Source organism: Scatophagus argus, chromosome 4, assembly GCF_020382885.2.
Source record: "Scatophagus argus isolate fScaArg1 chromosome 4, fScaArg1.pri, whole genome shotgun sequence".
Taxonomy (NCBI): domain Eukaryota; kingdom Metazoa; phylum Chordata; class Actinopteri; family Scatophagidae; genus Scatophagus; species Scatophagus argus.
Genome location: NC_058496.1, coordinates 2,437,312 through 2,453,286, shown reverse-complemented (window position 1 = coordinate 2,453,286; position 15,975 = coordinate 2,437,312). Strand labels below are relative to the sequence as shown.

The following is a 15,975-nucleotide window of genomic DNA, read 5'->3' as shown; positions in this document are numbered from 1 at the left end:
GTCATGTGTGTTAAATGAACGTACAATCAGCTCCTTCACCTCGAACTTTGAGCCGGCCATTAAACACAGAGGCATTATGGGTGAAAATAGAAGGTGTAGCAGTGATGCCTCAGCAAGTCGGTGAGGTAAATTAGACTAATTTACTCCGCGCTCTCTGAGAGAGGAGGTGGGTACGTGGGGGCACGCAACACTTCGCCTGGAGTAAATGCATCTTTCTTAAGGGTGTTTCCAGGTTTTAATTATCTAAATGTAAATACTTAACGAATTTTACTCAGAGTAATGAGCTAAAGTGTGCACTACGTAAATGAGTTATTCTAATTAATCATGTATGAACTACTGGTTTAACGAAAAGCTGTTTGAATTCGCTCTGCACCAGGGCCAAGCCTCACTGCAAGCCTGCATTTATATTCAAAGATGACTTCACCTATTATGTCATCAAAGTGATATATGAATATATACATACATATATATATATATATATCTAAAGAGTGCACTCACACTTAACAGAAAGGGCTATCGTGTAATGGACTCATTTCCTGTATGAAAAGTGTGCACAGCTTTAGAACAGGAGCCAGAGAGCTCGCGCGAGTTGTAAAAAGCTCACTGCTGCGATTTTAACAAACTGACTCTGGGATGGTTTTGTCTGTCACTTGGCAGGCATGTAACGAATTCACTACCCATGTGATGAACCTGCTGAGGGAACAGTCTCGCACGCGGCCCATTTCTCCCAAAGAGATTGAGCGCATGGTGGGAATCATCCACCGTAAGTTCAGCTCCATCCAGATGCAGCTGAAGCAGAGCACCTGTGAGGCTGTCATGATCCTGCGCTCCAGATTCCTTGATGCCAGGTCAGTGGATCGTGTGAGGTAGCACGTATATATACGTCTGTGTGTGTGTGTGTGTGTGTGTGTGTGTGTTTGACGTCCAGAAACTTTTCCTGCTTCCGTATGACCCACATAAGCGAATGCATTGGACGAGGTCACTTTTAGTCCCAAGTTTGTGTTCTAGCCAACTTTTCTGGCACAGCACACGGTGTGAGCACTGCAGGGATGCGCGGTTTTAATTGTTCCATGCGTCATCCACTTTCAAGACTATCATGACACCCGCACCTGAGAGCAGTTAAGACCAGATGAAACAGGGGCCGAGTCATGTGTAATGGATGGAGGGGAGGTCATCGGCAGGTGTTGTGGATTACTCTAATCGCTAACAGTGTGGTGCAGCGTGGAGCTCGGCGGCACAAGTGCGGGCCAAGCAAGCCAAGTGGAAGCACATTTGCTGCCCACTGCCTGTGTGAAGTGCGGTAAACAAGGCAAAATAAGCAAATGCTCAACAACATGATAAGTAGTGCCCTTGGGAGGGACGGGGACCCAGATCTAGTTAGAGTTTGCTTGTTTCTGCTGGAGATCCCTGGGGCTGTGGCACTTCAGGAACAATGCTCAACTGTGCATGCCGTGATTTCTATAATGTACCGAGATGCACTCCGACTGGGCTCTGCGCTCCATCACAAAAGCCCACCCATCCGCCGCACTAAACTCCACACATTACACGCTTGGGCTGGAGATTGGAGACCAACAGACCAAATTAAACATTGTATGTGTTTTGTTTGTTTGTGTGTGTGTGTGTGCTTGTCAGTTTATTGGTCGGAGTCTGGTCTTCTGTGTGTTGACGAGACTCTTGGAGCAGGACACGATATTCTGCTCCTGAGGGCCCTTAGAGCCCATTCCTCATTATTTTCACCATTTATGTGTGAGATTGATTGTGCAATTTGTGCGATCCAAATGGATGAGTTAATGCCGGTCCCGCTAATAGGCTCGCTCGGCCTTTCTCTCGTTTTGCTCCCCACTCAGGCGGAAAAGGAGAAACTTCAGCAAGCAGGCGACGGAAATTTTGAACGAATATTTCTACTCGCACCTCAGCAACCCGTACCCCAGCGAGGAGGCTAAAGAGGAGCTTGCCAAGAAGTGCAGCATCACAGTTTCCCAGGTGGGTAGTGCTCATCTAACAGTAGCTGGTGGGTAATCAGGGTGGGAAGAGCCTAGAGGGACAGCCACCGTAGGTCACACCACCAAGACACAATGTCCTTAGCTAACCTTGACATTGTGGCTGCCTAATGATGCTTCAGTCAAGGCTGGTCCCAGTCAGTCACAGCTGGGCCTCAGGGAGGGGAGGCCTATATCATCTTGGCCTCAATCACGGCACTATGCTGTCCTTCCTTAGTCGCCCCAACGCTGGGTCCCCTGCCATTTTACCCCCTCATTCCCATCCACCATGTGTGCTCTCTCTGTTGCCCGGTCAGCCACTCAGGTCATGAGCTGGGAAGAAAAATGGCCTCATCCATTACTTTAAGAAAAGCAGTTGAAGTCTGCTGCTCCACAACGCCGGATGATATTTATCTGTATGTCTGCAGGACTCTGCTAATTCACAGTTACATTTTAAAGATGCAACTTTCCCACTTTATACATGGCATAGCCTGCTTGCTGGGTAAACCTGAAGGCAATATCTCTCACACCTAACCCCCACATCCAAAGTATTATTATCCTGTGCTCTCCTTTTTCTGCTATGACTGTGACCAGATTTTTTTTGATACTCTATTGTTCTATGGTTGTCCTCGTGAGACACAGTATCAGAGAAACATGAATCTATACAATAATCTGCAGTGTCTTTTTCTGTGTGGGGAGGGGGTGTTGAGGGGTATATTGAGTGTAGTCATGAAGAGTCAGATACTGTAAAAGCCCATTCTTTTTTGCCTTCAGGGGGTGGGAAGCACCATCACAGTATCACAGGTATGTCATAACTTCCTCCTGATCCACTGTTTTCATTTTTTTGTACCTCCTCTGTTTATGTATGTAATAGCCTCACAGTTTTCCACTGCACAGAACCTCCCTCCCTCACACTGCTGGACCAATGCTAATGCTATCATGATTTACACTATTTGAAGTTTGAATTTACATTTTAAAAAGACTGGATAGGCATTTACATCCCACTTTTAAAGGGACAGTTTTCCCCCGGAATCTAAAAACACGTATTTCTCCCCTCACCTGCAGTGCTGCGTATCCATCCAGACAGCTTTGGTGTGAGCTGCTGCAGAGTTTTGGAGATGTCAGCTGTAGAGACGCCTGCCTTCTCTTGAATGTAATGGAAGTAAATGGTACGAAATGGCGCCAAAAAAAATCCATCTGAAAAACTCAACAGTAATGTCTCTTTCCAGAAAACATGAGCCGGTAGATGATCTACACACCTTGTTGTGAGCAGTTTCTTGTAGGAACTATTTTCCTTCCATGCAGAAGGAAGAGGCCTGCTAACTAAGCCATGTGAGCTGGTTAATGTCACAGCTCATCATCTTGAGTAACTGAATCATGATTTCTGGAAAGAGACGCTGTTGTTAAGTTTTCCAAACTGATTTCTTTTGGCGCTTTGAGCACCACAGGTAAAGTGCCCTTTAGTTCCATTATATTCAAGAGAAGACAGACGCCTCTGCAGCCGATTTCTCCAAAACTCAGCACCTCACGCCAAAACTATCCGATTGGATAAACAACACTACAGGTGAGGGGAGAAATATGTTGGGGTTTTTTTTTGTTTTGATTTTGGAGTGAAGTGTCCCTTTAACTCACATGGGAACAAACTATTCCTGAGTCATATTTGTAAACTACACCCATGTTATCACCATATTATGTGTGTACAAATGTGTCACATGAAATTTTACTTTTTGGCTCTTGTTTACCACATTATTTCTTTGTTCCTTGTAGAGCTAATTGTGTGGTCTTTTGAATCTTCGAACTGCGCTCTGAGTTTATCGAGCCCCCCACCCACCCCATGATCACTGTGTGCTTTGTTAAAGAAATGGCCAGCGACCCCTGCAAATGGAGCTCCGCTCTGTTCTCTGAGTGCCTGGCAATGCAGGCCACTGTACGAGTTCCCATGAGAACAAATCAGTCTGTGCAGAAATTAGAGGGCTTTTAAAAATTCACTTGAACTCATCTCAGGCCCCATTAGTGGCGTAGTCCTCGACAAGCGGAGGCCACGGCAGACATTCTTATTGACTTATTCTTAGTGCTTTGGCTCATTTTAAGTGAGTAGCAAAGTCGGAAGCTCGACGAGATGCCGGGCGCACCGTGAGTGTGTTATCCGTCATCGTGTGCCGGCCTTTCAGAGCCACAAACTGCTCGCCGCGGCTGCACGAGGGCTCAGCCAAGTCATTTCTCACACACCCCCAAAATACTTTTTGCGTGCTTTGTTGATTGCACGAGCAGTTCATTAAGTAAAAACCATCCGTCGTGAATGGTGTGCCAATATCGGTCTGCAGTCTCGCTCAATACATCATCGCCGACGAAACGCTCTGCCTCATTTTAGCAGGGAGTACTTAAAATGCAAGTGGTGCACAGATAAAAGATTCCCGCAGGTCAACTCCACTATTTTATTTATATCCAGTGGTGGAAAGTAACTGAGTGCATTTACTCAAGTACTGTGCTCAAGTACGATTTTGAGGTTCCAGATTCAAATGAACACAGTATACAATATAATCAATAAATGATGATGTAATTATATCATTATTGAGCCTCAGGGGGCAATTCACAAACAGTATTACAGTATATGAAGTAATATGTATTTAAAATGTATGTAATATTAAAGTGACTTGAACATGGATGCACCAATAATGTGAGTGAGACTCGTTGTTCAGAGTTGGCACCAGAGTATTTCTACACTTTAAAACTTTGGTAAAGTAAGTGATCTGAGCACTTCTTCCATCGCTGTTTATGTCCAAACGCCGCAGGTCTAACAAACACGGAATCCAATCTGTTATGTTTCTGATATCGATGTCAGTGTGTTTGATTTGACTATCAAATCCTGCTTGCGAGGTGCTGACGTTGTTCCTCTAATCGCAGGATCTCTTTGTCATGGACTCCTGAATGAGGGCGGCCATATTTAATAACGCGCTTCAAGATTCCTTTACATTTTTCTTCTGAGTGACACTTTTCAATATTTCAGATCACAGTGAGCAAAGATTTGAGTTCTTATTCATTATTAATGCGTCCTGTATAATTGATGGTATTACAGCTGGTGGGACCACCTCACGTATGTGTGTTTAAGGCTGCAGAGCGCAGTAACCTCAGATGTACTCAGATCTCCGTCACGTCGTGCGTTGCCTTACACTGAGTAGCGAGGGGCCGAAGCAGGGCGAAACGGTCTGAATTATTAACCGCAGCTCTGCAGCCTTTCTGCTGGGCAGCACTGAAGGCAGCCGTATCGCGTTCTTGCAAGGAGTCTGCGTGGTCATTATACAATCGCTGCCTTTGAGGCTGCTGATGTCAGGTAATTCAATCTCACAACCTGCTTCTCACCACACATAGGAGTCAATTGAATGCATGGCCTGCCACAAGATAAAAGGGAATTAGTTCTGTAGATTGGGTTGTGCTCCGCGCCTTACAGTGCAGCGCATTTGTTCAATATTTAGCTGAACCCGAGAATCTCTGAAGCCGGAGTTCAGTGGGCAGGAGAGAAACGGCTGGTGTGCAGGACTCGAGTCTGTCCAGGCCTGTGGTGGACTACAGTCATGACACACTTTGTCAGAAAGGACGAGATGAAATAAAGTGGTTAAAGTTTGTGTTTCAGCTGTCACTAACTTGTGAAATAATCACATTTCGATGCAAAAGCCCAGAATTTGCATGCATCGCTGCCTTATTGGTGTTAGTGTTAGCCACAGTCAACCATCAGGCTTAATGACACAAATCTGTCTTCATGTGCACAGCTGACATTTTAATAAACGCAGTTCTGTTTAATACACTGTTTGCATGAACATTTTGTTAAATTAAAGAAACTGATGAGCTCCAGAGAAAGATTTTCTGTGATTTCCTGGGGTTTGTGGCCACTTTGTGAGCTGTCGAAAAGAGCGAGAACACTGCGGCGTCTTTGGCTCCACCATCCACCATAAGCAGGTTAAGTAAAAAGGATGATGGCCGGGGCTTTCATTGCTTCCAATTAAACCTTGCTTGTTAGTTTAACCTCTAGGTAAACCCATCAAACAATTGATGTCAAGGAAACCCTGCCAACAGTGGGCCTCGCCTGAATGGTCATTAATTTTAATTGCCTAGATATTAAAGATTTAGAGCGCAGAGACGTGCAGGATAGAAATGATCTGATGTCCTGCAAATCCAGTCAGTTTTTTACGCTGCAGCATTGGCGGGCTGCTGGGGATATTAAAATTTAAGCACATGGGTGGAAATTAAATAAAGCGTCATTAGGGGCAGCTGCTCTTTGGCTGGTCCGGCCGGGGGCTGCAGGGCCTGAAAGGGGGTGGGGGGATGTCAGCAGCACAGCGACAAGACACTCTAATTTATAGAGCCATTAAAAACAAGCATCATCTCATTATTATTCCACGGTTATTGCAGAGCCAGCATTCACACATAAGGTTCAACCCCTCACGGTAACTTTTGCGTCTGACTGATGCAGGGTGTCATCATTTCGCCTTCAGAGCTCCGTTTATTTCGCTCAAAACTTGTCTTTAAACGCGTCGATTAACGCCGAGTGCCCCCCGACGCGCTGTGTTCACCGCCTCACGTGACTTTACCGCCTAACTCTCGTCTTTGATAATTGCAAACGAAAGTTGCTTCGCTTAGCATGCATGTATGTGTTTCATCGCTGTGCTAGCGTCATGTTACCTTTCAAAAACCAAAGCAATTCAGTACAGCTACTCAGGCCAGCCATTAATCAAGGGCGACTGTTTATGTGGTTATGAGGTTGTGTGGTGCGTCAATAAGAATTTTTGTCACAAACGATCAGCGAGGACAGGTGTGTTAAATGTAAAAACTGTATGTGTCATATTTGACATGCGACTTATGCGTAGTGAACAACTTCAGGCTGTGTTTGCATCTTTGCCTTATAACATTTAATAATTTAATATTTACATAAGGTGTCAATCACCCAGATTGGCTGATCTGGAATCAGTGAATATTCTTCAGGGGGTAAAATCTGAACATTGACAAATTTCACTGAAGGATTTGCACCTTTAACACTCAGCCCTGATATTAGAAATGCACATACTACACTGACTTTAGAGGCTGTGCAATAGGAGCCCCTTGTGTTTCAGTTCTGCCAGGAGACGGATCTGAGAGCGTGTCACGCTCCCATCCATGAGAAGACACAAGTGGCTCCTGATTATGGCTTAATTAGCTTGTGTACCCGGCGGACATTACTGCAGGGGCTGGGAATTGGGTACTTGATGGACCCAAACATGACATCTTGAAACAATCACACTGCTCAGTGCACGGTGCTGTGGCTGCTTGACGTCTGACTCCTCTGCTCCTCCTCCTTCTTCTGCTCTCCCACGCAGGTATCCAACTGGTTTGGCAACAAAAGGATCCGGTACAAGAAAAATATCGGCAAGTTTCAGGAAGAGGCCAACCTGTACGCCGCCAAGACTGCTGTAAATGCAGCACACGCTGCAGCCGCTGCAGTGCAGAACAGCCAGGCCAACTCCCCTACCACACCAAACTCCGGTAGGCACTCCTGCATATAGACAAAAAGACAAAAAGAAAAAGAAATCTGCCCTCTACCTCAGCCCTTAACCTGCTGCCTCACTCTCTCATGCACGATTCACACAGGCAGGAGTGACAGGCTCTGCTCCCAGCTCGGGGATCACAGTGTCTCCTGTCTATAAGACAGCTGATGCCGAGCAAACTCATGCATAAAGAGAGCGTTCCTGACTTGTGAACCGAGAACACATGTATTTTTGGCAAAATAAAATAAAAAAATAAAATATTCAGAAGGATGCCATGGGATTTGTTTTCCCTTGACTTTCTGTCAGCTTCCTGTCATTTGTAATGTAATGGTATGTAGTCCGTCTGAATGGTAGCGCTGTTTTTTCCTTTTGCTAAATAAAGCGAAACATAATTGCTGGGAGCATTTTTACCTACAGTAATGGTATTGTATGAAGTTCATATTGAATGAGAGTGGCATAAAAAGCCTAACAGGGCATGCTTAGTCCGGTTTGTTGACTGATGTAATGCTGAGTTTGGACTACCTGCGTCGGGATGTGGTAAGCTTATGAAGTGGTCCCTTTTTCTTGCACCCAGGATTCCAGATGAAAGATGAAGAGTTTCAGCTGGATTCTGCAGAGAGCAAAAACACTCTTTTAACCAACATGTTTACTGGTACTGGTCTTTTCATAAGCTTCTTATTGTCCTTGTCATTTACCATGTGATACCTCCTTGCCAACGTTAGATTGGAAGTAGGTGATGTGGAACGATTGGGAGCTTAAGCGACCAAAGCCGCATATAGAACCGGTCCCCCTTGTGTCATGTGATTTCCATTTCATTTGTGTCCACCGCATTCGTGAAAAGATCCTCTGCATATCGTCCTCTTCTGTTTGCTCCTCTGCCTCCCTTCCTCTCCTTCCTCTCCACCCTTGTAGTTGCCTGCTTTATGGGAGTGGTCGTATTTTTCTGCTTGAGTTGGGTCTGTGTATGCAGACATGGTGTGTTTGTTTGTGTGTGTGTGTGTGTGTGCGCGCGTGCGTGTGCGTGTCTGTGCTTTCCCTTTATAGCCTTCTCATGTATTCAGCTACTTACATCCTCCCTTTCCAGGTTCTTCAGGTTCTTTTAACCTCCCAAACTCTGGGGACATGTTCTTGAGCATGCAGAGTCTGAATGGGGATTCTTACCAAGGGGCACAAGTCGGAGCCAATGTACAGTCACAGGTAGGATCAACAATCGGGGACAGTTCCTGACTACCAGTGCAGAGAGCTGTCCTTGTCTTGCCTGTGTACTGAGCCATCCACAGTGCAGTCTGAAGCACAGCCAAAAATAGAAAATAAGAAAAAGCCGCGCTGCTCGTGCGCGGGCAGTTCAAATTACCGCCTCCCATTGACCTAACGTGTTGACTGACTATTTCGCTTTGGATGGAATATTTTGGCCGCCAAAATATAATCCCACCCCACTGCTGTCATGCCACAATTCACTGGTATTCCAAACATCTTGAGTAAAGATTTTGTGAATGCATTTGGCTTTGACTTGAACTCTTGGGTTGGTATTGGGTTTTTGGTACCGTGTTTTCCCCCTTTTTTCTGTATTTCTATATTGCTGTCTCATCTTGTTATTGTGTGTTGTTGATGTCCTCCATTTTGTAAGTTTAACGCAGCCACACAACAAACACACAATCACCACCATGCACCAAAAATGGCAGTACAGTAAGCTCGCTCATGATTAAGGTAAAAATTAAAGCTAATTTAAAACAGCCATAGTGTTTTTGTTTGTTGTTTTTTTTTGTTAAATTATTGCCAGTTTAGTTCTTCCATAGACAGAAAGTCCACTAGATTTGAGCATGCTAGTCATATCAGTATGCCCTTTATTATTATGGTGTTTTTCCATTAGCAACAGTGTTACAGCTCTGCTTAGTGCATTTGCTGATCTCAGGACTGTGATTTCACACTAGTCAGTGTCTTCACCGAGCATGTTCTCAGTTAGTGCCGGCCCGCTCTGAGACTCTGAGTTGATGTCCACCTTGTCTGTCCCTCCCTCCTCCTCACCCCCTCCCCCCTCAGGTGGATACCCTGCGCCATGTTATCAGTCAGACGGCAGGATACAATGATGCTCTGGGGGGAAACACGATGTACAGTCCACATGGCTTGAATGTAAGTAGAGACTGAGACAAAGAGAGAAATTAATTACTGCTATTTTTCATCATCAAACCCTGCTGCTCACTTCTGATTGGATTTAAAGAAGTGCAGTGCATTCGATTGCGTGTGTCTCGGCTTCCCGCGGCCGTGCAGCGTCAGACGCGTCCTGTCGCTTTGTTACCTGATATCAATAAAAGTTATATTTAATAAACCTCCAGCTTTTCTTTAATAAACATCTGTTAATACTTTGTTTGACTTGAAATGAGATGGGGGGGGGGGGGGTCTTTTCTCTGCACGGTATCTCGTTGCATTTGGCTGTTTTGAAATGCTTTGCAGAATTTTCCACAGCCTTATCTTGGTGATAAAATATGAACATGCGATCGCCTGCAGCCCTTTGCAGACATGAATTCCATCTTCCTTGATGAGGTTTGATATGGCGCCTTTTTGGAAAAAAGCAGAGCATAATCTGAAGCTATCAGAGTAAAGATTAATTTTGTTGATGAGAGAGAGGATGAAGAGAGAGAGAAATGTTATCAGACAGCTGTGTGTGTGTGTGTGTGTGTGTGTGTGTGTGTGTGTGTGTGTGTGTGTGTGTGTGTGTCTGTATTATATCAAAATCTCTCTATTTGCTCTCTTTATATTGTTATGCCTGTTGGGTAAAACGCACGCATATTCACAGCCTGAAATTAGTTAAAGCTTCGGCATCAACATTAAGATTTTACAGCCGTGTTACTGGAAATTAAAAAATGATTTCAGTGAAGAAGAAGAAGAAGAAGAAGAAAAAAGAGACAGAGCACATTTTATGTAAGCAAACGTCACCAGCATTCAGCCCTTTTGATGTCATTTCGGTTTTGCTGAAGCCTCACTGCTATAAGCTCTTTAGACATGTCAGCTCCTACCAGGATCAAGTGTTTTTCACTTTCTCACAGGGTTTCTCACTTCCATGCTCAGTGCTGCGCCTACTGGCTCACCACAGCTCAGTATGATCTCCCCCCCCGAAACAGCACCTGAACAACACAACAGGAGAGCAGAGGGCAGAGGGAGCCTCAACGACGGGAGTAACACCAGAAGGAAAATATTTTGAACAAACCAAACTGTGGCTCCTGGTTTGCCAGAGCAGCCCTCGACGTGCCTTATAGATACATTAGCATAGACTAACCTTTAGCTTTGTTGTTGGTGACGTAGGAGGATCCAGTAAAGGCTAGGTCATGCCTGGAGCAAAGCAAAGTCAGGCTGGCTAAGACTGGCTCTCTTGGAGAGGCCCTGCCCTGTCACTTCCACTCAGCTCTCCCCACCTCACCCGGCCCGAGCCCTCCCTCTTCCTGACTGACAGGAGAATATGTAGCGACAAGCTGTCGGCCGCTGCTGAAATCTGCTTAGACACTGATTTCAGGGAGTGCTCCCATTGGCCGTTACACGAGACGAATTTGTTCTCTCTTTGCTGATGCTTCTGCGACGCAAAAGAATCCCGGACTAATCGCACAGCATCACTGTACACCCGGCATTTTAATATCAGCCGACAAGACCAGAAAGTAAAAGTCTTGTTTCCATTTTTGGATGAACAAAAATGCACCGAGCTCATGTTGCAGAGAGCGTGTGTGTGTGTGTGTGTAATCTCAACCTTTTCTCGTTTGTGTGGCAGGCTAATGGGGGATGGCAAGATGCAACGACTCCGTCTTCTGTGATATCTCCGACAGAAGGACCAGGAAGTGTGCACTCCGATACCTCGAATTGATCCGCTCTTAATGCATCTTCGCCTCAAACTGGGCATGGACTCTTTTCAGTGGCTGACCAACGGCAGAGGACGTACACAAAAAACTTTCCATTCATTTTCTGGTTCCTTCAGATTTTATGCCACACTCACAGACACACATCCTCCATGTTTGATGCCCAGCGTTTCCTGACGGTTTCTTTTCTGTCTCCATAAATCAACTTTAATCACCCGCGCTCTTGTTTGTTTGACGTAGGGGTAAGCACACGCACACGTACAAACAGAAAACAGATGAAACTTTCAGGATCTGAACCCAAAATACGGGATGATACTCGTTTTTCATTTTAGACGGCCATTTGTTTGATTTAATTACCGCCTCCCATTTTGATAATTGGCTTCTCTTTCAGTTCACACGACGCATAGATTAAAGCAGCTGTTTCTTTGACTGTAATGCGCTCGCAATCTTGTCCAGCAACTCAACAATGCTGCTGTTGACAGCTCAATGGCAGCTTTGTAGTTACTTTCAAGATTTATTTTTGCCTTACAGCCGTGTACATTAGTAGGGAGGAAAATTCAAACTCTGGAACCTACAGAAGTGTAATTGATTGCTTGACTATAACATGACACCGTTCCATATTTTATAATTTGATGTTTAGTATGTACATATGTAAACATTTTTATTTGTTTTTTTTTTTTTTTTTGGTACTGCTTATCAACAAATCCCAACGCAGTAGATCATTCCTTCGTGGTGCACAGGAAGGAGCCCCCGTTACACAGGAAAAGTTGTACATAATATAGCTGAAGAGTGATTACACATCCCACCAATCAATACGCAGCTTTATTACCTCATTCAAATTCATACAAACCAATAATTCCCGACATTTCTGTAGCTTAGAGTGCTCACTTACTACCTCTAAACAATATCACCGCCATCGTTTCCTTTGCCTTTATTTAATGTTTTTCTCTATTTTTACGCAGTTACTTTGAGTACATCTTGTAACACTGTAAACTCTTCATTCTCTATGTAATCTAATGTATATTTTAATCTTTTAATAAAATGCCGTTGCTGTACGGCAGCCTAAAATGACAAAAAATAAAAAAAGTGATAACAATATTAATACCATGAGAAATGGACGGGGAGACGTGGAGGGGTGGAGGGGGTGGAGGGGTGGGGGTGGGGCTGAAGGAGTTAATGGTCTGTGGCTTTTACGAGGGGGTGCGATGAACGTTGTTGATAAATTAACGCCAAACAGTAAAACTGTTGTAAATACTGAAGGGAAAAAAAAAGAAAACATTTTGAATGTTGCTCATCTTGTTACTAAATCATGCAAAAAAAAGAAAAGAAAAAAAATCACTATAAAAACTGTAATGCATAGAGGTTTCAGTATTCAGAACTGTACATTTTTCAGCTCTGTTCAACAGGGTTCAAAACTTCTTTTCTCTTTTTTCTATTGTATGTGATTCTGAAACTGAAAAGTCATGACAAATGATTTGTGGCAGTGATTCTAATGTATTAAAGATGTTTAGTGTTACTTTCTAACCAGACTACACCCTGGACTGAAAAGTCTTCCTTGTGGTAGTTGTGTAATTTCAAACATGAATAAACCTTTTGCTTTCGGGACGGCAGGTTGTGCTTCTTTCGTGTTCAGTGACTCAGCACATCGAGAGACTTTTCTCCATCACAGACGCTCACCTCATTTAAACCTCATCTATTTGTCCTCACCAAAGATAGAAACCAGACTTTTATATCATTTCGTGTTTTCTTCAGTGCTTATTTACAGAGTGGGCACCAAGTGATTTGTTTACCCGGAAGTCACAAGTACGTCACGAGTCCTGAAAGTTAGAGTTCCGAGTCCAACGTGAGTCATAAGGTAAAGATAGACACTTTCCTGTTTTGAACTTCTTTCGTGGCCTTTTGAGAACAGATTTCTGAGTTTACAGGGTGCACTTGAACGCACCATGAAGCCCTCGTTGGCGGCCACAGAGTTTGCCATGCACAGCAACAGATTACAGATTTCAGAGTTCACTGGGTGCACGACGTTGCAGCACCAAATGAGTGAGAAACGTAGTCGAGATGTTTCATTTTATCGAGTCGAAAATCATGAAACTTGAGTCACGTGACTCGAGTCCACATCTCCAAAAGGTCTCCTCAGTATTTACAACACATGCATTTTTTGAGACATTATAGTCCACCATAGTTTGAATTATCACCTGGTGCCTAAATTCTGTGCTTTTCTTTAGCGAAGCACAAGCGAAGCACAATTGGCACAAATCGGTGAATAGAAGTTCACCAGCATGCATGAAATTTGCTGTTTGAAGGCCCCACAGCGCTCCACTTTCCACGCTAACATCTCAAGTTTATTTGCATGCAGCCGTCCCTGCACACGTCACCTCCGCACGAGGCCTCTGCTCCTGTTTCATATGGCGGGTCGAAGACGACTTAACCTGGTTTGCAGCTTCTGTGGAGCTGACACGGTTAGTGCAATTAACTGAAATGTCAGGCTCTTCTAATTCAGGCTATTTTGTCTGTCTGTTGTGGAAAGGCTGCCTTAATGGATCATTGGTTACCAATTCCACATGGAGATTGACATCCATTTATCCTCATTTTCTCTCAGAGTTCTTCGTCCCTGTCTTCCTCCCGCTCTGGTGTCCAGCGTTTGTGTCTCTCAGTCATAGAAATACCAACACGCTGTGTTTGTACACTGCAGCCAGTGCAGAATACGTGCAGCTGATTTGAAGCTTTTGTCTGCGTGCGTGTTTCATATTTGTCTTGATGTCGACATATGAGCATAGAAAGACAAGAAAAAGAGATGTGACGGCATAGCATGAGTTTAATTCAAGCGCAAAGCACAGACTGTTTCCCGGGAGAGCACATTTGTCCAGTCAACCAGTGCAGAACTTCAATGAACACCTTTCTCTGGAAATCATATCTTCATCCTGATATCACATGACGCAGATTTCCAAATGCCTTCTTCTCCGGGACAGTTTAAATGAAAGAAATAATGTTGTCTTTGGGGTAAATCAGAAAAGTATGAATACCACGAATACTATGAACTTTCAATATTTTTTTGTTATGTTTATTACTTATGATTGAGTTCTGCTTGAGGGAGATTTTGCAGCTTTAAACGTTTAGAGCAACATGCTGACTTTCTCCACGGCCGCGCTGCTTTACACTGTTCTTTCCTAATAAAACGGAGCGTGCATATGCATACAGATTTGCTCTCACAGGGATCCTGAAAGCGTTTTTAGTTGGACGTCCAGCGCTGCCATTTGGATTACAATCTATTTGCTCATTCTACCTTTACAAATAGATACATTTTCTTCCTCGAGACTTCGGCTATTGGATTTTAAGCACCGCACTCAGCAAAATTGGCCCCAGAACCTTTCAAATAAAGAAGTTACATTTTCTGAGGTTATGCCTATTAGAGATTTTTCTAGGGTTCATTAAAGATGACATTTTCTAAGTAAAATTCACCATGAAAAGCATGCATCATTAAATATGGAAATCCAGAGTTATATTAGCAATATGCACAGAGCTGGTGCCAATTAAATTAGAGAAAGATATCATTTATATTATTAAGGGAGAGTTCATATTAGATTAAATATAAAAGGTAATTTTTTTGATTTATAGCTTTAAGTGCATTGTTCACAGACCCGTGTTACACTGCATTTCAATGGGGAGATTGTTTTTTATTAAAATGTAAAAAGCTGTAATTACATCACACTGTAGTTAAATTAAATTGGAATCAGGTTCAAACTCAAATTCAGAAGCTGGCACACATTTTTGCTCTTAAATGGGACTCTTTATGGACAGCAGTGAACACCTGAGAGCATCCTTCAAGTCTGCAGGTACTTTAAATAACTTTGATTAGATGAGTGTGTCGCAGACATCATGAACGATGTTGTAGACTGAGACGTGTACAGCATGAGCAAACCTCATGGATCTTAACTCACTGAAAGTAGTTTAGGTTGTGGTGAGTATTGTGGAGTTATTAAAACGACTGGTTGCCTTTGGTTTTAGATCCTCTTGCTGAGCTTTACAACACACTGTAATTACAGCCGTGATGTGCTGTATTATCATACGTTACCTGTCGGCTCACCTGCCTCTGTTTACCGTGTGGGTGCCTGCAGGTGGAAGAATTCACACCTTTGACAAATGCATTAATAATCATGTATATCCCTTTACAGCTGTATACTGTGTGATGAACTACTGATGAAATGTCTGTGTACTGCTTATAAATGCTTAATGCTCCTCCAGGCAAAACTTTTCTTCCCCTTCCTCTACAGTTGAACGTTTGAGCTTCACTGTGAAAGTCGGATTTTAAGGGGCGGAGCCTACGAGCACAATCTGTGACATCACAAATAGTTTGGAGGCCAATGGCAGTCCAGCATTGAGCAGGATGAGTGTGATGTGGACTTCATATACGTGCAGGGGATCTTGTGATAAAGGTTGTAGCCCAGTTTAAAGTAATTCCTACAGAAAATTCCTTTTCAGTAAAATTTCTTTGCTCTTGGTGCAGCTGAATGTGATGCTGATCTGAATTCGTATTTTATTTTAATTGTTAAAGAAGCACTCTAGTTGACTAATGAATCTCAGTTTCAGTGGATCTGGTTCACTTGTCTCCTTTGATTAGTTTGTTTTGCTGGAGTTTGC

General features: G+C 43.7%; 1 protein-coding gene across 7 annotated transcripts in view; it reads left to right on the top strand.

Moving 5' to 3' along the window:
• Window positions 1–12,467, top strand: part of pbx3b (pre-B-cell leukemia homeobox 3b) — a 57,755-nt gene extending 45,288 nt beyond the window's left edge. The window contains exons 4-10 of one of the 7 annotated variants that reach the window (XM_046386804.1): window positions 658–848; window positions 1,848–1,983; window positions 2,754–2,783; window positions 7,328–7,493; window positions 8,580–8,692; window positions 9,536–9,625; window positions 11,253–12,467. In XM_046386804.1, coding sequence (XP_046242760.1) covers window positions 658–848; window positions 1,848–1,983; window positions 2,754–2,783; window positions 7,328–7,493; window positions 8,580–8,692; window positions 9,536–9,625; window positions 11,253–11,345 — 819 coding nt within the window. In that variant the 3' untranslated portion in view covers window positions 11,346–12,467. Of the gene's footprint in view, window positions 1–657; window positions 849–1,847; window positions 1,984–2,753; window positions 2,784–7,327; window positions 7,494–7,598; window positions 7,958–8,069; window positions 8,148–8,579; window positions 8,693–9,535; window positions 9,626–11,252 lie in introns of those variants that run through there. The other 6 variants (XM_046386806.1, XM_046386805.1, XM_046386807.1 and 3 more) reach the window with 6 other exon arrangements.
• Window positions 12,468–15,975: the final 3,508 nt, after the last annotated feature.